This window comes from Cutaneotrichosporon oleaginosum, assembly GCF_008065305.1.
Source record: "Cutaneotrichosporon oleaginosum strain ATCC 20508 chromosome Unknown ATCC20508_contig05, whole genome shotgun sequence".
Classification (NCBI taxonomy): domain Eukaryota; kingdom Fungi; phylum Basidiomycota; class Tremellomycetes; order Trichosporonales; family Trichosporonaceae; genus Cutaneotrichosporon; species Cutaneotrichosporon oleaginosum.
Window position 1 is genome coordinate 1,433,744 of NW_027072174.1, and position 19,610 is coordinate 1,453,353.

Genomic DNA, 19,610 nt, shown 5'->3' on the forward strand with positions numbered 1-19,610 from the left:
CGGCGGAAGGCGAGGCGCGAGGCAGAGATGCATCTTTTTTTTTTCCCCACGATGAGGACGCAGTCATGCTCATGAGTCATGAGGGAGGGAGGAGGAGGAGGAGGACGAGGACGAGGAGGACGAGGACGAGGACGCGGAAGACGCTGACGGCAGCAGCTTGCAGCTTGGCCGCTTTGGAGATTATGGCGGTGACGAGCGGGGTAATGTTCCACCACATGCGGCCACTACGCCCATAAGGGTAAGGCCGGATTGGCGGTTTCCCGATCAGGCAGGCCGTGTCCATGTCCTGGCGTGTTCCTAATCAACAGAGAAGTCTCTGTCGGCATTGTCTCCTTCTCCGCCCACGCCTATTGGGCGATTACCTGTACTGTAGTGTTGTAATGTCCCGGCACGCACTCCGTACGCCGTACGCTGCAAGCATCCAATACTCCTGTACCCAAGGTGATGAGCAATTGAGCCACAAGCCAGTCTCAAGCGGTCATGCACCCCCGCCGGCGTCAGTTCCTCCAGGGCTCAGGGTGGGTTCAGGGAGAAGCCGTTCCTTTATCAGGAAAAACCAAGTCTGCTTGCGCCCACGGTGCCGGCAACATGTTCTTTGCACTTTGCAGAGTCGCGCTCTTCCAAAGCCAAGACTCGAGAGATGGGGGTTGGGGGATGGGGGACGGGCGTTACTCGATGCACTGTACTGCATCTGTATTTGGGATCTGTCTTGCGGTCGCCAGCTTCGTTTTGGGAACATTGCGACACGAGACAAGAGCCCACTTCCGATCCATGGTAACCCCCTGGGGCGGCCCCTGTGTTCCTGATCCCTAAGCCGGCAGCGTGGCTCAGACCCCGCGGTCGGCCGAAGCTCGTTTAAGCTATTCTCCATGCGCCTGGCGCCACGACACTGCTTCTTTGAGGGTCCGCATTGCGTGTTGCAGTCGTGCTTGCTTCTGCTTTTGCGTTGGTGTAGCGTCGCCCGAGGCCGGGCCGTTGTCTGTGCTGTACTGTACAGCTGTACAGGAGATGTCCCAGACCATCGGACCCTTCGACCCCGCTAAAACATTCGAGACTCTCGCCGACCCTGTGTTGGCCCTGTTAGTCCCTGCGTCTCAGGGCTGATTAGATCAGCAAGCTGGCACTTGCGGCTATTTCTTGGCCTCATGCCATCGCATCGCGCCGCCTTTACGAAAGAGCGAGCGCGAGCGAGCACTGAGTAACTGCAGCGGACGAGATCTCCGGGAGGACCTACTGTACTACTGTACAGTAGATGGCCGACTGGCCTAGCTCGCCGATCGCCGATCGCTGACTGCCGACTGGCCTGCCCTCCCGTGCATCTGCGCTATCGAGATCCACTCGGCATCTCGGTTTGTAATTTGCGCCGTGGCAGGGTCAGGCTACGAGCACTGGCTGGCACGTCTGCGCGGCCTAGATCTTGGACAAATACGCCGGGCATGGTCTTGCCGGCTTTGCCAGCTTGCCAGACCGGTCGATGAGTATACCAGTGGCGTAGGGCGTACTGGCCCCCGATTCTCCTGGCTGGCATCGTGAGCATTCCTCCTCTGACTGGCATACACCGGCATCGGCGGCGGGGCTCACCGCGCCTCAGCTCGGCCCGGCAAGATGGTCCCCAGACGCGCTCGACGCAAGTAGATCCAGGATAGGAGGCGTGGCATGTCCTGCGCGCCTGGATTAAATCCCTCAACAGTGAATGGTGCCGGAAGGCGGTTGTACAGTATTCCCACGATCCCACGAAGGCTACGAACGAGGCGAAAGGCCAAGGCTTCCGTTCCTTCAACTTTGCTTGCGAATTGCAACCTTGACAGACACAATGACATGCGGGTACGCAGACGATCATACGAACGCACCACGTATGGCTTCCGGACTCTTGATTGTACTGTACACCAACTCCCATGTCAACACGCGTACGCGGCACGCCACGGCACGCGTGTGGTATGCTCCTGTGGAGCATGGAGGAAGTGGATCAGTGGCCAGTGGAGCTGTGTAATCCAGCCCCAGCCTCTCCATCCTGCCTGTAGCCTGGCCGGCGGGGTGCGCGTCAGTGTGGCGCGGTAGAGCTGCAGATCTGGGGATTGCGCAAAATGCAATGTTGAGATGTTGACACGTTGGCATGGAGCAAGCATGGAGAATGAGGCGGAGAGGTAAGGAGTGTCCGCTCATCGTGGTTTGCACGTGGTAAATGCCGAAACTCCGGGAGATCTGCGGATGTGGCAGAAGATGGAGGGCAGGGTCTCAAGTTGGGTGGCTTGATGGGTGCATGGCTGGAACTTGACCGGCCGGGAGGAATTGATTCCGCTATGTGGGCGGACATGGGCAACATGGGCGATGCGGGGGATGTCGCGTTTGAATACCCCCTCTTATTACCCTGCTGCTATTGTCCAGGCTATTTGAAAGGTGGAGGCAGGCTATTGTTGGCTTTCTCCGCATTAGACGCATTGCACGGGCTGCCACTCACCGCCTTAGACTCCTCCCTCCTCCTCGTCCCTCCTCTCTCCTCTTTGGAGCACACTCTGTCCGTCCACCACTACTCCACCTGCTCGAGCTCCTCCAACTCGTCCTCGTCCTCGTCCTCCTTCTCCTCCTCGCATCTCTGCATCTCTCTCTCGCATCGTGCAACTTGAAATAGACATTGCACTCGCTCTCCGATTCATCGGCCCCGACACAAGCCTCTCCCCTTGTTTCCCCCCCGCCCCGCCTGGCCGCCTGCCACCCCTAAGGGGGCATTGGATTCCTGTCTCTGGTCTCCCCGCTCAAGCCACCGAGGCCACCCATCGACCAGTTGGCCCAATCCACTCAATCCACTCCACCTCTCGGCCCAGCAACACACAGCCATCCCTTGAATCCATCAATTCCATCTCTCTCAACTCTACCTTTCACGCTCCCCCCCCCCTCCGTCCATCACTCGTCACCCTTCTCCTCCTCCATCTCTCCTTTCTCTTACTCTTCCTCCTCCTCCCCCTCCTCCTCCTCCTCCTCCTCCCCCGCGACAACCCCCCCGCGCTAATCGCCCAACATGGCAACCACCCATGTCATCGCCTCAAACCCGGGCGCTCACCTCTCGGGAGGGAGCCACTCTTCCAGCTCGAGCAACATCGTCGGTGTACACTACAAGGTCGGCAAGAAGATTGGAGAGGGCTCGTTCGGCGTCATCTTTGAAGGTCAGTCTTGCATCATTGTGTTGCTTGGTCCAAGGCCACATCGCACCATGCCATCCATCCCACACGACCCCCTCCACGCCGTCCTCCCCCGCTGACCCTCACAGGTACAAACTTGCTCAATTCTCAGACTGTCGCCATCAAGTTTGTAAGTTTAGCTCTCGCTGTCCATCCATCAGAGGCGACTGGGCCCTCGAGTTCCGAGCACCTGTTCCGACTCTCCTCGGCCCGTGCGCAAGGGTTGGGCTAACCGTATTACAGGAGCCACGCAAGTCGGATGCCCCGCAACTTCGAGACGAGTATCGTAGCTACAAGATCTTGAGCGGATGCCGTGAGTCGACGTCGCCTCACTATCACTGACATGCGTAGCTGGTATCCCCCAGGTCTACTACTTTGGCCAGGAAGGTCTGCACAACATCCTGGTCATCGACCTCTTGGGACCTTCGCTTGAGGACCTCTTTGACATGTGTGGGCGCAAGTTCTCGGTTAAGACTTGCTGCATGACCGCTCGCCAGATGGTACGTGATGCCAAACTGGGGCAAATCTGACGACAGCTCTCTCGCGTTCAAACCATCCACGAGAAGAATCTCATCTACCGAGACATCAAACCTGACAACTTCCTCATCGGGCGGCCCGGGACCAAGGGGGCAGGGACAATTCACGTTGTCGACTTTGGAATGGCCAAGCAGTACCGTGACCCAAAGACAAAGCAGCACATTCCTTACCGCGAGCGCAAGAGCCTGAGTGGAACCGCCCGCTACATGTCCATCAACACTCACTTGGGTCGCGAACAGTCGCGCCGTGATGACCTCGAGGCTCTCGGCCACGTCTTCTTCTACTTCCTCCGCGGCGGTCTGCCGTGGCAGGGTTTGAAGGCCGCGACCAACAAGCAGAAATACGAGAAGATTGGCGAGAAGAAGCAGTCGACACCGATTGCAGAGCTCGGCGAGGGCTACCCTTGTGAGTTTTCTTTCAATGATCGTTCCCAACTAACCTCCAGCCGAGTTTGCAATCTACCTCAGCTATGTTCGCAAGCTCACTTTTGACGAGACCCCCGACTACGATTTCCTTCGTGACCTGTTTGCAACCGCACTGGCAAATGCCGGCGAGGTCGACGACCAGGTGTACGACTGGAACATGCTTAACGGCGGCAAGGGCTGGGAGGCTGGCACATCCCACTCGTCGGCCGACGTTCAGAGGCAGCCAACGCGCAACCGCGACAACCGCGGTGACCGTGTTGACCGACTCCGTAACGGGTCTGGCGGTGGTGGGACAGGGCGAGGCGCACGCAAGTCGGCTTCGCAGCAGCCAAACGCGAGCAACCAGGCGATTGTCAACGTTGCCGCTCCATCGCACCAAAACTCGCGACACCACTCGCAGCAGGGCGGGCACCCCTTCGCGGCCAACGCGATGAACGCTGGCGATTACGGATATGACGCGTCCAACCCGAACAAGGGCGCGCAGCCCATCTCGCCCATGAACGTCAACTCGCGCCCAAGCGGGCAGCAGGGCAACTCGCAGCAGCACGCAGACCCAGAGTATCGCGAGAACCGCGGTGGGTTCTTGTCATTCATCACCTGCCGCGCTTGCCGGTAGCGACCGCCACGACCTCTTTTTTTCTTTTTTTCCATCCCTAGACGTGTTTATTTCTTTCATGGGCTCGGAACCACGACAATCATCATTACCCCACCCACTCGCTGCCTGTTGCTGTTGGCTTTCATGCCACTAATCGTTGTTCTCTCGATGTCTGATTGTTTACCCTACACCATCAACACATGTAGACGGCATTGTCTACTAAGCGATATACCACACCACACAAGCCCTCACCTCGTCCCAGCACGGCTTCCCACCAGTTTCATTGTGCATAGAGTAGGATTGATATGAACGGGTGCGGCATCCAGTGGTGTGAGCGGGAGTTTGTGCCAGAGTTTGTGTGATCGTGTGCAGTGCTCTTGGTGAATTGGTGAGCATGTGTTTCGCAAAGAAGACGAGAAGAGAGTCTTGACGACTAAAGAGGCCGCTTGCAGCTGGGCGGTTCGTGCGCGATCAAGCTCCTGCAACATCCTGATTCCTGTGCCGGGTGTGCCATCACTAGAGGCCAAGCCGAAGCCGTTACCCAAGTAGCCCAAGTGGGGCGGGGGCGGTATGTAATCGCCGCGCGCCATTGGAAGTAGATCGAGATCCAATGTTCTGAGAAACCCATTGCGTGTCTGGCGTGCCGCACTACTCGCGTACTGGCGTTCGCGTCCCGGCTCCTGACCACGTCTCTGTCTCTCGATCTTATAGCTTGAGCTACTGCTGCCGCTGCCCTCAGCGCGATTTCAGTCCACCGCGCTAATCGCGCTGCGTGGGATGACGTAACATCCGAATGCCGCTTCCGACAGCCACTCAGAAGAGACCACCGCATGACGATCGCGTGATAAGCTGGGGCTCCCTCGATTCTGGCACTCTGGGGGACACTGTGCAGCTGCGACCGTCATCGTCAGTGATTGCTTTGTGTTCACTCTCTTCTTTCTCCCACTCTCACTCGCAAGCACAATGGAGGACACGACTACCACCATCGCACATGCTGGCGCTGTTGCCGTCATTACTGGTGCTGCGTGAGTACAGCGGGGACAGGCACAGGAGGGGAGGGTGTGTGTGGTGACGACGGCGACGGCCGTCGGCGTAGACAGGTACAGGCTCTGGCGAGAGCCGTCGAGTCGAGCGTCGGGCAGCGGGGGAAGCTCGGTAGCTGGGCGCTGCTATATTCAGAGGACGAGGACGGCCTCGGAGCTCCTTAGCGTTCACCAGCTGTGTCGCCGACATCCGCCCACTTCCCCGCCCAACCTTCCCTCACCCACCGCCGTCATCTAACCCCAGCTCGGGGATCGGTCTTGCCGCGGCCAAGTATCTCGCCGCGCGCAACCTCAACCTCGTCCTCGTCGACGTCTCGCCCCTCGAGGCCGCTGCGTCAGCCGCCAAGGCCGAGGGCGCCGGCGACATCCTAACGGTCAAGTGTGACGTCTCGAACATCGCCGAGGTCGTTGCCCTCCGCGACAAGGTCCTGGATCACCACGGCGAGGTCCACATCCTCCTGAACAACGCGGGCATCTCCCGCCCATGTCCCGCCATCAGCCTGGATCGGGATCTCGAGGATCTCCAGAGCGGCTGGGCGAGCGTGCTAGGCACGAACGGGCAGGGGATCATCAACGTCGCGCAGGTGCGTCCTTTTCTGCTTTAAAGCTAAGAGCAGGCCTTCGGTCCCTTCATGGCGCGCCAGGAGAACGCGAGCGTCATCATCAACACGGGCTCGAAGCAGGGCATCACCAACCCGCCCGGCAACGCCGGCTACAACGTCTCCAAGGCGATGGTGCGCGTGTTCACCGAACAGCGTGAGTTGCCGCGGGGGCAGCGCTGAGGCAGTCGCGTACCAGCTCCGCAACCTCCCGGAGTGCATCTGCAGCGCGCACCTCTTTGTGCCCGGCTGGGTGTTTACGGGCCTCACCGGCGGCGGCGGTCTCAAGACCAAGCCGCCTGGCGCGTGGTCCGCCGAGCAGACCGTCGACTTCATGTTCGACAAGGTGCTCAACGACGGCGACTTTTATGTGATCTGCCCGGACAACGAGACGTCTCCTGTGAGTTTACTGCGGCGATAGTGGAGCGATCGGGCTGGAGGGAAGGAAGCGGGTTAAACGGAGAACCAAGAATGCAGAGGCGCTGAAGAGCACCCTCGGAGCACACCTAACCCCAGACCGTCGACAAGGCCCGCATGCAGTGGACCATGGACGATATCATCTTCGGCCGCCCCGCACTGTCGCGCTGGAGCCCCGAGTACGCCGCGCGCTTCGACGACTTTGTCATGTCCAAGCAGGGGCTCAGTGCGCGCTCGCGCTCGCGTGGCCGCCCGCTCAACCAGGTGCCCGAGAGCCCATATCCTCCTGAGAACGACGAGTTCCAGCCGAGCTCGGGCATTATCTAGGAGTCGCGGCGGCAGCAGGAGGGCCGCACGTTGCCAGAGAGAGTTGTAGAACAAAGATGTAACCTGTGAGGGGGTGGAGAGCGGAGGCGGAAGCGCGGCGATGGACTGGGCGCAGGTAGGAAGGAGCCTTAGGCAGTGAACCGCGCTGTGAGGCACCTCCGACCCCGCATCTCCACAGCGCCCTCCAAAAGTCCAGCTTTTGTCGACCTCCACTTCCGCCCTCCGCTCCGCATTCTCAACATCTCTCCACGATCATGGCCCACCCCCAGCGCCCAACAACGACGCTCGCGTCCGCCGAGTTTCCGCTCGACCCAGACTCGCCGCTGTTTGTCGCGCAAGCCGTCGTGCTCTCCGCGCTCGCCGGCGCCGGCGCCGGCGGCACACTGGGCTGGGCGCGGCGGCAGAACCCCTTCCAACTCGGCGTGAACATGGGCATCAACTTTGGCGTTGCGTCGCTGTTCTTCTTCGGTGGGTATTCTCTCCTCTTCCTCCTCTTTCCCCCCCCCCCCTCCTCCACTTTTCTCTCGACCTTCCCCACCCCCTCCCTAACCCCAGGAACCCGCGAATACCTCGTGTCCCCCATCCTCCTGGGCGCGCGCGCGACGCGCGCGCACGCGCGCCGCGCAGACGAGCTCGACGCCCGCCTCGCCGCCCGTCCCTCCGAGCAACCCACGACGCTGTGGGACGTGCGCACCGACCGCCTCCTCGACTCTGCGGTCGCGGCCGCCGCGGCCGGCGGCGCGCTGAGCGCGTTTACGCGTGAGTACGCGCAGCCTTTCTGCCAGACTACGTGGAACGTGCTGACGCCAGGCGGGCCGCGGACGCTCCTCCCCGCCGCATTCACCACCGCGCTCCTCGCTACCGTCGGGCAGGGGCTCGTGAACCAGACCCGGGTGTGGCGGCTTGAAGTGTTGGCGAAGCGCGTAAGGGAGGGCGCGGAAGCGCGGGCGGACGAGCGGCCCGTCGATGTCATGGTCGCGTTTGAGGAGCCGGCCAAGCCCGCCGGCGAGCGGCGCGGCGACGCGCCCATCACGGGCCGCGTGATGAGTGTCCTCTCCCATATTTTGCCTGTCAAGCGCTTGAGCGATGAGGACTACCTCGCGAGCCTGGAGAAGAAGCGGGCCGAGGTCGACAGGAGGATAGCGGAGATCGACAGCGAACAGCTCGCGATGTGGACCAACGCGCAGAAGTAATGCATCTAGATTCTATACTTTGCGGCTGCGCCGCTCATTGTCCAAAGATCTCGGCGTTCAGGCCCTCCTCGATCGCATCCCAGTCGACGCCTGCGTCGTTGTACACGCCCTCGAAGGTGTCGATGCTCGCGCGGCTGAAGAAGGGCTGTAGCTGGTGCAGCGAGTGCAGCGCGCGCACACCAGCAAGGTGTGGGCGGCGCGGGCGATCGTCCGCCAGCTCGACGGTAATAGCGTCCTCGCTCTTCGCGATGGAGGCGCTCTCGACTAGAATCTCGGAGAGACGGTCGACCAGCGCCTCGGGTGAGTAGTGCTCGGGAGGGTACGCAGCGTCTGTCGTGTCCGTAACGAAGATCCACTGGTGACTGAGGTCAGCGGTGGCGCAATAAGACGTGGTGACACCTCTGCACGACACGCACATCTGGAAATCCTCGGACTGAATCACAAGCAACAGATCGAGAAACTTGCACGCGGCCAGCACGAGGGCAAGGTCCTCACTCCCGTCCGCTGGTGGCTCGTCCATGGTTGCCTCGAACACGCGTAGCTGACGTCAGCAGCACCCCTCATCCACACACTCACGAGCTCGGCGAGGATGACAGGCCAGAAGTTGGCGAGGTGTTGCGGCGAAATGCGAGTCATGAGGACTCGCAGGCACAGATACACCTCCGAGTGCACGCGAGGAGACACGACGTTGGTGCGCAGGATCTCAACGAGCTTCTCCTGGATACTCGGCAGCTGGGCAAGGTGATGGTTGCGCTCGGCGGCGAGAAGAACAAAGCTGAGGCGGCGGAGGTTGAGTGATCGCGAGATGGTCTCAGCCTCGCGATTCGTGAAAATGTTTGCACTGGGCGCAGCGGCAATCCTTCCCAACAAGTCACTAAGGCGCTCCTTGTCGCTGTCCATCAGAGCGCAGACAAGTGGACGCCACTGAGCTGCCTCCTCCGGGCTAATGCGGAAGAATCGGTTGTCATTGAACGCGTCGCCCACGGGCACGCGCCACGTCTTCGCCGCTCCAGGAATCTTCGTCAGCTCATGGAGGAGCGAGAGTATGACGTGATCGACCTTCTGTTGCTTGAAAGCCGGCGTCACAATATTCGAGGACACGCTCGCGCACGCCGAAGACCACTTGTCCTGGTCTGCGAGGAACGTGCGCAGATTGCGCAGCACGTGGTCTCCGATGAAAGAGTAGATCTGGGTCAGCAGTGCCAGGGCGGCCTCTCTCACCTTCTGCACGCCGTCAGACGAGGGTGGTTTCTCCTCGCTGAGTGTGTGACCACGCTGCCATAGTGCGCTGTCACCAAGACGCGTGGCGTTCGACAGTACTGCGTCGAGAACCCTGACGTACGTCTCTTGCAGGTCTCGCCGGAGGCGGCGGTCCTCCAGCGCGCTTGTCGTGGAAACAATCTGGCCCAACATCGTGAGGCACCGCAGCATCGGGAAGAGCAGCATACGCGCCGATGGCGAGTTTGACTGGCTGAGCACATCACGCGCGCATCCATACAGCGCGTTCCAAACTTGCACAGCAATGGGCCCCTCGAGGCGGCTGATGTATGCCTCCAAGAAGGCGGTAAGCGCGGGGTTTGAGCTGCAGTCAGCTTGTAGAGATTTTACGGTGGCTTACCTTTCGATAGCCCCACGACCTTTACCGTTCATATGCTCGCAGATGAGGTCCACGACCTTCTGGGCGCTCGGCGCCAAGGTGTCGAGACAATCAAAAATCGCCGAGTCCTCAATGTCGCTTGACTGCGCAGCCCATACTTGCACCGAACTCGCCACCAGTTCGGATGGTTGAGCCTTGAACAACTTTTCGAGCGCCTTGCGGGCACGCGTGCGCGTGCGAGACATGATCTGTATCCTGGACGCGGCGGTCGCCACTGGTAGGGCCGACTGCGCATCCGTCTCGTTGCTTACTGTCCACGTTACCAGAAGGCAGTCCATTATGTCGTCAAGGTACCGTGCCGCTTCGTATTTTGACTGTCATTAGCTTTAAATCGGACGTTTACATGGACTTTGCGCGACTCACCGCATTGTCCTGCGGAGCCTCGACGGAGAACACCGTTGGCAAATATCCCAGGAAGCCGCCGCCGCCGTCGTGCTCGCGCCTGTCACGGTCCTCGCTCCGCCTTCCGCCCGCCCTTCCGCCCAATACTGTGGCGAGTCTTTCAATCACTCCGATCAGCATGATGGGCTCCGCCTCGGTTATCGTCGCCGGAACGTCGCCGGGAGTGGATATGGCGAAAGTCGTGCGGAGCTTGAGCATCGTCATGCGCAGCTGCTCGCAGAAGCAGTCGTTTAGCGCTCTCAGCTGTCGCGCATCGTGCTCAAGGTGCGGTACAGTCATCAGGACAAAGTCCACCCAGTGTTGCAGAATCGGACGATTGCCAGGCGCAGACACGCCGGCAATTACCATCCGCAGCATCGAGTCTTCGAACTCATGCTCGGCCGTGTCGAGGCTGTTGGGTCGCTCCGGAAGCGAGAAGGTCGACGAGGATACCCGGTGGCCGCGTCGTCGCTCCGTTCCTTGCGACAGTGCGGCGTGGAGGAGGTGCAGCATAGTGTTCTGCAGGGTGAGATGCTTATGTTGTGTGGCCTCGGACAGCTTCTCCACGAGGGCGACTTTGACCTGCGCCTGTGACTTCTGTGGCAGGTCACCGCGAGACACCAGGAGTTGCAACAGCTCCAGAGAGCCGGACTGCACACGAAGCGTGAGCTGTTCATTCGGCGCAGATTCAAGCAACCTGCGATCAGTCAGGCGCTACAAACGAAACCAACCTCGTGAGAAGCCCAGTTAATAGCTCCAGATACGTCGTCGCCTCAGGGAACGTCTCCTCGACGCGGTTCACGAAAAGCGTGTTGGGCGATTTGCGGATCTCCATCGACTGGCATGCCTTACCCAGACCCTGCCCACCGAAACGGAACAAACTGGTCAGGCTTGTGACGAAGTAGTACATCAGCGAGGCGTCGCTAGAGGCGACCTTGCCCGACCGCTGTGCAAGTAGCGCCAATGTGCGTCGCAAGAGGGGGTCCAGCATTCGGAAATACGACCGTAAGTTACAGCGCATCCATGTCTCGGCTGCCCGAAGAACGTGCGGGTCGTCACCCCTAAGTCCGTCGAGGATCATGAACATGGGCACGTGGAAAATCTCTCCCGGGAGCATCGAGTCGTCCGACTGTCGCCAGAGTACGCCAAATGCCTCAAAGGCCTCAGCCTTGCGTGTTGGTGAGCTCATGCGGCGCGCAATTACGCTCTCGAGCGTGTGAACTTCCGCCAGTTGATTGAACTCCCACAGTAGCTCGACTGCACGGGCGTGGTATGCCGCTGCGTCAGGCCGAAGATACCGGAAGAGGGCGTCGAGAATGGGGCTCATGACCGCATCTGAAGCAAGGTCAATTGGCGGCTTGAACAAACGCGAGCGACTTGCTTGTAATAGCGAGTCGACTAAAACGTCGACGACGGCGAACGAGTGCACCCTCTCCAGGCATTGAAGAACGGCTGCCGACCAAGACTTGCTGTCTACGGCGTTGAGTGGGGGTACTTCACGATCGATTAGCGCCTTGGTTAGCTGCACAAATTGCAGCAGCAGTGATGGCGCCCATCGTTCCCTCAACGCCTTTTCACTGATCTCGAAGACATCGGACACGATTCGGGGCACTATCCTCGAACGAACGACCTTGGCAGCCTCCTCTGCGTTCAGTGGTTGCGAGTAGGCGAGTTCCTCTGCCGACCTAGATGAGCCTTCGCAGGTCTCTACCTTCTCCGGAGCGTTGTTGAAAAGCGCCGCCGGGGTAGCAATGAGTAAAGCCTCAAGCGTTTTGAGTGCAGCCTCCAGAACAGCCTCTTGTTTAGTTTCATTCTGAGGTGAGCTTAGACCTCTGGTGTGTTCGCTTACCACACCGCGGAGAATGCGCCCTGCCATCAACGGGACGTGTATTGTGAGCGTCTCCTCGTCGTGCTGAGGGATAGCGTTGAGGAGCCACAGAACAAGCTTCAGATGCTGAGCGTCAGATATGCGTGGAAAGTGGTAACCCACGTCCAGCACGCCCTTCTCCATATCCTCCTCGACCCCCCTGTACAGGTGTTTCCACAGCACACTAGGTTCGATTGCCTCGTAAACCGCGGACGCCGTGCTGCGAACCTGAGGTTAGCGCCGAAACAACCAAGCTCACTTCATCCTGGTGGCCAGCCGCTGCTGTTGAGCGGATTGCTTCCAGAGACGGAACTGCTAGGCGGTGCGACAGCAACTCGCCTATTTCCCACTTGTCAAGCAGCGAAAGGAACATCTTGAAAGGTGCCTGCGCATCCGAAACATCGCTCGCGCTGGGGAGCAGCTGCATGTCGTGCTCCAGCGTGGTCGCAAGCAGATCCAATCCGTGCGCCTCAAAGAATTCAATCTGCCTTTCAGGTGCCTCGTCGGCGCTGAGAAACCACGTATACACTCGTCGACTGAGGGATACATCGCGGTGAAGCACGACGGCGCTAACTGCGCGCGTCAAGTGCTCACGGTCGCCTTTGGACGCGTCCCTGTCGTTAGCACACTCATCACAACACTCACTTCAGAATCGCCCCGTCAATCGGCAACACTCTGAGCAGTAGGTCGAGGCCGCCCCGACGCACAAGCATGTTGTCGTCTCCCAACACGGCCGCCACGCCTCGTATTAAGAGCCCGACATCAGAGTCCGAGACGAGGTCCACCGGAGGCTCGGTGAGAGTACGCGCGAGATAGTTCACAGCCGCAAGACGCGAGACAGGACTGGAAATTAAAACAAGGAAGACATTCTGGAGGAAAAATCTTTGCGACACCGCGTCCGAGAGGCGGTTAAGCAGCGACATGACCTGGTATTAGCTGGCATGGAAGGCGCGAGCTCACCTGCTCGAAGAAGTCGCCAATTTCCTCCTCCACTCCCGGAAGCAGAGCCAAGATGAGAGCCTTAGTCGCCGCCCTCAAGTCCTCGCCCAACGGCAGATAGTATGTCTCATAGATGTTGATGAGTGCTGGTCGAACCGATGTGGACGCGTTCTGGAAGAACGGGAACAGCCCAGACGACCAAATGAGGAGATCGCGCTTCAATCCCTCTACCTGTACAAGTTAGTGCTGAACGCCCTCCGATAGACTAACCCCGATCATGCTGAAGATGTGGCTGTACACGTCTAGCGCTCGAGTATGGACGCCCGCCGGCAAGGCGGGATTAAGGCATTGCGCGAGACGCTTCGCCACAATAACCTTTCGTGGAACCTCAGAGTACGGTGGCGATGGGCCCTGGAGTGTCTTGGATGAGCGGAGACACAATGTGGACGCACCTTGAGCAAGCGCGACAGGAACGAGATGAAGTCGGCCCACTCGTTGACATTCTCGAACGACTGCAAGCTCTTGTCGACCTGTTGCGCATACTTCTTGTACCTTCCATCGCTAGCAAGCAGTGACGCAGCGGCAGCTGGTGTAAGAAATGTTGAGCTGCGACTCACCTCGCGCAGACCGACGCCGCTGTTCCGGAGTCGTGCGGCCGGCTAACGGCGAGTCATCTGCATGCACGGTGATGTGCGTGGTCGTCGCCTCTTGACTCGCCGAAGACGAGCTTCGCGCCCTCCCTTTTCCTGGAACCATCAGCTGGGCCAGACGGCCATGAGATGCGGGGCGGCGGAGAGAGGTGGGAGGGAGGGCGGCCGAGGTCTGTGCGGGAGAGGCGGAACGGCTCTGGGAGGTGGAAGCGGGGGCTGAGCCGGCGTCCGAGCCGAACATGCCGAAGGGGTTTGGCATGACCTTGGAGAGACCTCCCTGTGGTCGGCGATAGGGTGTGCAAGCAAGTGGGAAAGGAGAGTAAGTGATGAGAACGACGGTGTCCGTGTCCGTGTCGATGTCGACGGCAATGGTGGGTGGCGGAGGATGAGGGGGTGAGTTGTGTGCCACGTGACATCATCGTAACGTCAGTTCGCCAGGCAACACCTTCCCTTTCATCGTCCGAGCATCACCTTCGTGCTCCCCTTCATTCACAACAACACTCACGAACACTCTTCCACGCTCATCGCATCGCCCCCCGCACTTCTCTCAGATCGATCATCCTCCCGGCCTGCAGTTCGACAAAAGCACAGCGCCCCTGTGCCCCGATCGAGCAGGCCAACAACATGCCCGTCGACATTCTCGATGACGGCTCAAGGTATGTCACCCCGCGACATCACACACGCTAACACCATCTAGGCTCGAGACGGCGTGGCACGAAGCGCTCAATGCCTCAGTCGCCTACTTTCGCGCCCTGCTGTCCAGCTCGTCGTCGTCCGCATGGAAGCTCGTTTCGGGGCCACCCCGCCCGCCACCCACTGCGGGCTCCGTGCGCGATGCCAAGGGTCGCTCGGCAGCCCTAGGCCGCATCACGCCCAGCGACGTGACCGTCCACAGACGAAATGGCAAGGGTGGCGAAGTCTTTCGCGCCGTCGTCGACGTCGATTGCGGCACGGATGTCAACGTCGACACCTTCCGAGGCTGTTTGGCCACACCGGAGACTCGGCCCGTATGTGAGTCTGCGGGGCATGCAGCTCTAGCTGACCGCAGGGGACAGCATGGTCGACGAAGCGCAACTGCTCAACCTTCTCGACACGCAGACGCGCGTCACCAAGACGAACTACCGCCTGGGGTGGCCATCGAGGTAGGTTTTGTTTGGGTGCTGGACTAATGGCAAGCCCGCGTGACGCGGTGACCATCTCGCGGACGCTGGTGGACCAGCATACCCTCATTGATGTCTCTACCTCTCTCCCACGTTCCCGACATGAGCCCCCCTACCTCCGCCCCGCCCCGCCGTACGTCCGCGCCAATGTCTCACTCCTTGCTTGGTGCATTCAGCTTCCCGGGGTTGCGTCCCGATCCGTCGACCCACCATTACCAGAAGGAAAGGCTCGTATTACTTGCTTCTGGTCATGGAATCCCAAGGGGACCTGGGCTGTAGGTGGCGCCGTTCCTCAACACCTTCCTTCAGTCATTGTCGGCCTCGTTGACTTCGTCCGTGAAGGAAGCGAGAAGATGCCTTCTCTTCTCACTTATGGTGACAGCGTGATAATCTCGGACATGAGCTACGACCCAGCTCGTGTGATGCTCTCGACCAGTTATAATGTTGTCAAGACAGACGACGTCAAGGACGGGACGAAGCGACAGCTGGAATTCGGAATGTCCTCGACATTAGGGTGGGACGTTCAAATCCAGGCAAAGACACAGAATGGGCAAGACTCGCCCTCCACAATGTGGAATACCTTTGTGGGGCAATTGCCACCGCTGGTTTCGGGGTCAGCAGCGCCGAAGCGGCTGCTGTTCCGCCTGAGCCACGCGCAGCTCCGCGGCGGCGACGAACGAGTCATCGTCAAAGTTTCCATTGAGCAGACCGCAACTTCGCCCACTGGAGGTCGAGTTCGTATCAATGGAACCCCCGTGCCAGTGCAGCAGATGGAGAGCATAGCGCCATTGCGTGACCTCTTGGACGGCTCGCCGGGCACGAGCGCGGTTTCCTTACCAATATCCACTGCTTCGGTGGACACGTCAAGAACTGGCTCGCCCCAGGGCTCCTTCGAACACCATTCTCGAAACGGGCGCTCCCTAGCAGCTGATAGGAACATCGCCAGCCTCATCAGGCGCAATTACATCTGTAAGCGCTCGTTGCGGCAGCAGCTTACCACAGACTTTACGGCACTTCTGCAAGAGCCAGAACCTAAGTGGAAGCCTGTAGCCGAGTCCAAGGGCGTTTCTGTGCACCAGCTTAACTCTATTGACAAGACACTCGTCGTGTACCGCGCTGAAGCTGTTTTCGTGGGTGTCGGGGTGTGGGACCTCTTTGCGACCATCATCACCCCTGGAACGCAGTCGGTCTGGGACAAGACGTTCGAAGACGCGACATTGCTAGAGGACGTCAGCGAATTGACAGACGTGTGGCACTTCAAGTCAAAGCCTTCGTGGCCCACATCGTGCGCAAGCATTTATGTAGCATGCAGCTGACCCCAGCGCTCGCGACTCCGTGCTCGTGCGCACCACGTACAAGTCACCCTCTTCCGTTCACATCTTCGGCTTCTCTACAGAGGACAACGATCTCTTCCCTGTCATTCCTCCGTGCATCGATCCTAACGTGATCCGGACCCAGATCGACCTGCAAGGGTGGTCGATTGAGGCACTGTCACCGAACACTACGCAAGTGACGCTGCTGGAGCAGAGCCATCCAGGCGGGTGGTCAAACAAGTCGTCCATACCCCAGGTCATGATGACGGCATTAGCAGGTATGGGCGAGTTTGCGATCAAGCATGGCGCGCCGCCAGTTGTGACACGGCTAGGAGGGGCCAAAGCGGTGTCGTCGCGCTACGATGTGGAGAAAGAGACGTACCGCTTCGAGTATGAGCCAGACGAAGGCCGCAAGTCCGATTCCTCAAGCACGGCGACGGCATTCCCTGGTTTAGCCTCGCTTCCGGAGAAGAAGGAGCCCGGCGAGGTTGACACAATCGGCGCCAAGGTAGCGAACGGTAACGCGTCGACTGCGACCACGATCGAGTGTGGCGTACGCTGCGACCCGGACAAGTGGTCGAACAGCGTGCTCGTGCTCATTGACCCGCCACCGAAGAGTGTCTCTGCTCTCAAGCGTCACAGGCTGTCACCAAGTGGTGGAGGTTTATGGCTGACAATTGAGCACGATGCGGCCGCTCTGGGCTTAGACTCTGTCACCCTGACAGTGCGCCGCGGTACAGCAACAACGGGCGGCAAAGCTAGCCTGACGGTCAACGGGTCCAAATTGCGCATCGATAACGAAGATCTATCAGAAGCAGACGTTAAGCAGCTGCAAAAGCAGAAACGGTCGCGCGCCTCGAGGGCTGCCCTTGATCAGCCCCCTGCTATGGGTGTGCTGCGCAAACGCCAGAGCAACATGTCGATGCGCAGCGCGGCGCAGGACGATGAACTTCTGAAAGCCGCAACGCAGTCATCGCTGTTCGGCCGCATGTCCACACCCTTCACGAAGTTGTACTCGTCAGCGTCCGAGACACGCGCAGCATTGGTGCCGATGGCTGGCCCGACCCCTACCCCAGCGTCGGGAAGCACGCCGGTGGACGCTGCAATGCGTGCACTGGCCCAGCTCACGCGCATCAACGCCGACCGTGATGGCGAGTCAACCGACCCGTTTGGGTGGCAGCCCGTGGCGGAGCGTGACGGACTGAAGGTTGAAAAGCGAATCGTGAGCCACGTCTCGGACAGCTTTCCGGTGTTCCGTGCAGGGCGGATCATCGAGGGTTTCACAGCCGAAGAAGTGTCAGCGTCCGTCTCAGCTTTCCGCAAGAGCGACTACTTTGAGAAGCCTGTACGTCTACAAACGTATGGGTACGGCATTACGACGTCGCACATCGTTGCGCACACAGCATTTCCTTTCCGGTCGCGCAGTGCCCTCGTCGCGACCGTCGTCGCACGTGTGCCCGATAGCCCTCCGCCCTCGCCGTCGGTTGCATCCCACGCGTCTCTGTCTACAATCTTTCACGCATCATCGTCCATGTTCGATCCCGTGACCTTGGGTCTTGATCCGTCAAAGTACAACCCGAGTGTAATGCCTACGTGCAACTTCATCCTTGAAGGTTGGATTCTCGAGACAATCGACCCGTACTCGCACGAGCAATACGCGATACCCTCCACTCGGTGCATGTACGTTGGCGCGCTCGACTATGGCGGTAATATCCCCGTGTCGGTCAACAACATGCTCAACGGAGGCCTTCCGAGAGCGCTCCTCCATGTCGAGAATACGCTCAAATCGCAGGGTCCGCCTTCTCGCTCGCGTTGGCCGACAATGAGCGTTGCTACGCCCGAGCCTAGCACGCAGGGTCCCTGGGCGTTGGACGGCATTGAGCCGTACAAAGTACCGATCGACCAGGTCATCGACGGCGACGACTATGTTATTACCGTGACTGTGCAGCCGCCGACGGGCCGCGACGACAAGCTGCGCCCCGCCCTCTCGCACAGTGATAGCAAGAGTTCGATGGCAAGCAGCCGCTCGCACCTCGTTGACTACTCGGAGGACATCAGGCGTGGACGTCGTGATCTGATTGTGGCAGAGATTGACGTCGCGGCCGAGCTTGTCAAGAGTGGGTGCGAGATTGCGATTCGCGCTGTCTCGTTGCCGGAAGCATACCACGGTTTGGGTGGCACCGATGTCACCGCCTTACCCTTGGACTATCCCGGCGACAAGCTGGGGATGCCGTTCAAGTGCTCCGTAATCTCGCTTGCGCCCTCGGTTCTTCAGACGGCCAGCCTTGACCCGACGTCGCAGACTCGCCACTTGCTGCGTGTGACACTCCCGACGTCAGGCTATGAGGCGCCGGTCAACGACCCACTGACGGGCAAGACGGCACCACTTCCGCGCCCACGCTGGTTGCTGGATTTGATTAATGACGGAGCGGTCGTCCAAGTCCGCCTGTTGCCGCGCCGTTCCAATCCTCCAGCGTACATGTTTGAAGGTGTGGAGCTCCCCGTTGAGGACGAGCGGAAGAGTCCTCGGCAGAAGGAGCCAGTGAAGCTCAAACTACCGCAGGTTGTCAGTGCACCCGGTGCGGTGCCACTTGACAAGCCGCTGGCCATTGCGCGGCAATATCTTCCCGATACACCTGCGGTTCCGGTTCCACAGCTCGAGGAGGACTCGGACACGAACAGTCTAGACACGAAGACACCAACTAATGAGCCGGCGCAACTGCCGCCTGAGAAGGTGAGTCACCCCGCAGTCATGAGTTGACAGCAGGAGGAACCTACGCCAGATCCCAAGCCGAAGGTGGCCAGCCAGCCGCAGGCACAGCGATACACGTTCTGGAGATTGCCGATGAAGTTCAGCGCGTCGGCCCCGGCGTCGAAGCACGCTTCACCGGTCCGCCAGCCAACACCGTTGCCGAGTGAGAGAGCATCTCCGGCTCCTAAGAGTACGCTTGCTCTTGAGCCCATCCACGAGACGAGTGGTGTCGAGCGTCCCACGACGGCTGTTCCCCTTCCGGCGGTTATCATTGCGTGCCTCGTCTGCCTCCTGCTCGGTAGCCTGCTGCGCTCCCTTTTGAGCGAGGCGGACTTTGTCATTTACCCGCCGTCGGGGACGGAGCCGCCTGAGGGCGAGGTATGGCGTGAGCTCAAGCGGCTGGGTGAGTGGAGGATTGGGTGGAACACGGATTTAATCGTGGCGCTGGCCAAGCGCCGAGGGTAGAGAGAAGAAGACTGCACAAGTAGTAATCTGTACAACTAAGCTTGACATATCACGCTCAAGGTGCTCTAATGCACGATACGCACGAGGGGCGACATCACTACGATTGGCAGGGTA

At 59.8% G+C, this 19,610-nt stretch overlaps 6 protein-coding genes across 6 annotated transcripts; 4 read left to right on the forward strand and 2 right to left on the reverse strand.

The window, feature by feature from the left end:
* Positions 1-1,324: 1,324 nt before the first annotated feature.
* Positions 1,325-1,954, reverse strand: COLE_06101 (uncharacterized protein; the record flags this gene model as incomplete). The annotated part of the gene is made up of 1 exon (XM_018419536.2): positions 1,325-1,954. One exon carries the CDS (start codon positions 1,952-1,954, stop codon positions 1,325-1,327), a length of 630 nt encoding a protein of 209 aa, XP_018277265.1.
* Positions 1,955-3,016: 1,062 nt separating this feature from the next.
* Positions 3,017-4,754, forward strand: COLE_06102 (uncharacterized protein; the record flags this gene model as incomplete). The annotated part of the gene is made up of 6 exons (XM_018426203.2): positions 3,017-3,161; positions 3,266-3,306; positions 3,420-3,489; positions 3,528-3,676; positions 3,713-4,118; positions 4,159-4,754. The coding sequence occupies 6 exons, from the start codon at positions 3,017-3,019 to the stop codon at positions 4,752-4,754; spliced, it is 1,407 nt and encodes a 468-aa protein (XP_018277264.1).
* A 942-nt stretch (positions 4,755-5,696) lies between these two features.
* Positions 5,697-7,119, forward strand: COLE_06103 (uncharacterized protein; the record flags this gene model as incomplete). The annotated part of the gene is made up of 5 exons (XM_018420924.2): positions 5,697-5,758; positions 6,021-6,360; positions 6,394-6,532; positions 6,564-6,775; positions 6,892-7,119. The coding sequence occupies 5 exons, from the start codon at positions 5,697-5,699 to the stop codon at positions 7,117-7,119; spliced, it is 981 nt and encodes a 326-aa protein (XP_018277263.1).
* Positions 7,120-7,373: 254 nt separating this feature from the next.
* COLE_06104 (uncharacterized protein) lies at positions 7,374-8,312 on the forward strand (the record flags this gene model as incomplete). Its single annotated transcript, XM_018426848.2, has 3 exons — positions 7,374-7,587; positions 7,675-7,878; positions 7,930-8,312. 3 exons carry the CDS (start codon positions 7,374-7,376, stop codon positions 8,310-8,312), a joined length of 801 nt encoding a protein of 266 aa, XP_018277262.1.
* Positions 8,313-8,346: 34 nt separating this feature from the next.
* On the reverse strand, positions 8,347-14,065 carry COLE_06105 (uncharacterized protein; the record flags this gene model as incomplete). Its single annotated transcript, XM_018423766.2, has 15 exons — positions 8,347-8,674; positions 8,729-8,853; positions 8,889-9,500; positions 9,534-9,894; positions 9,931-10,283; positions 10,333-11,047; positions 11,082-12,163; positions 12,200-12,304; positions 12,341-12,445; positions 12,477-12,831; positions 12,863-13,143; positions 13,178-13,387; positions 13,427-13,576; positions 13,609-13,742; positions 13,774-14,065. 15 exons carry the CDS (start codon positions 14,063-14,065, stop codon positions 8,347-8,349), a joined length of 5,208 nt encoding a protein of 1,735 aa, XP_018277261.1.
* A 365-nt stretch (positions 14,066-14,430) lies between these two features.
* On the forward strand, positions 14,431-19,496 carry COLE_06106 (uncharacterized protein; the record flags this gene model as incomplete). The annotated part of the gene is made up of 7 exons (XM_018423765.2): positions 14,431-14,462; positions 14,504-14,817; positions 14,855-14,948; positions 14,983-15,935; positions 15,969-16,251; positions 16,289-19,013; positions 19,047-19,496. 7 exons carry the CDS (start codon positions 14,431-14,433, stop codon positions 19,494-19,496), a joined length of 4,851 nt encoding a protein of 1,616 aa, XP_018277260.1.
* Between the last annotated feature and the right edge of the window lie 114 nt (positions 19,497-19,610).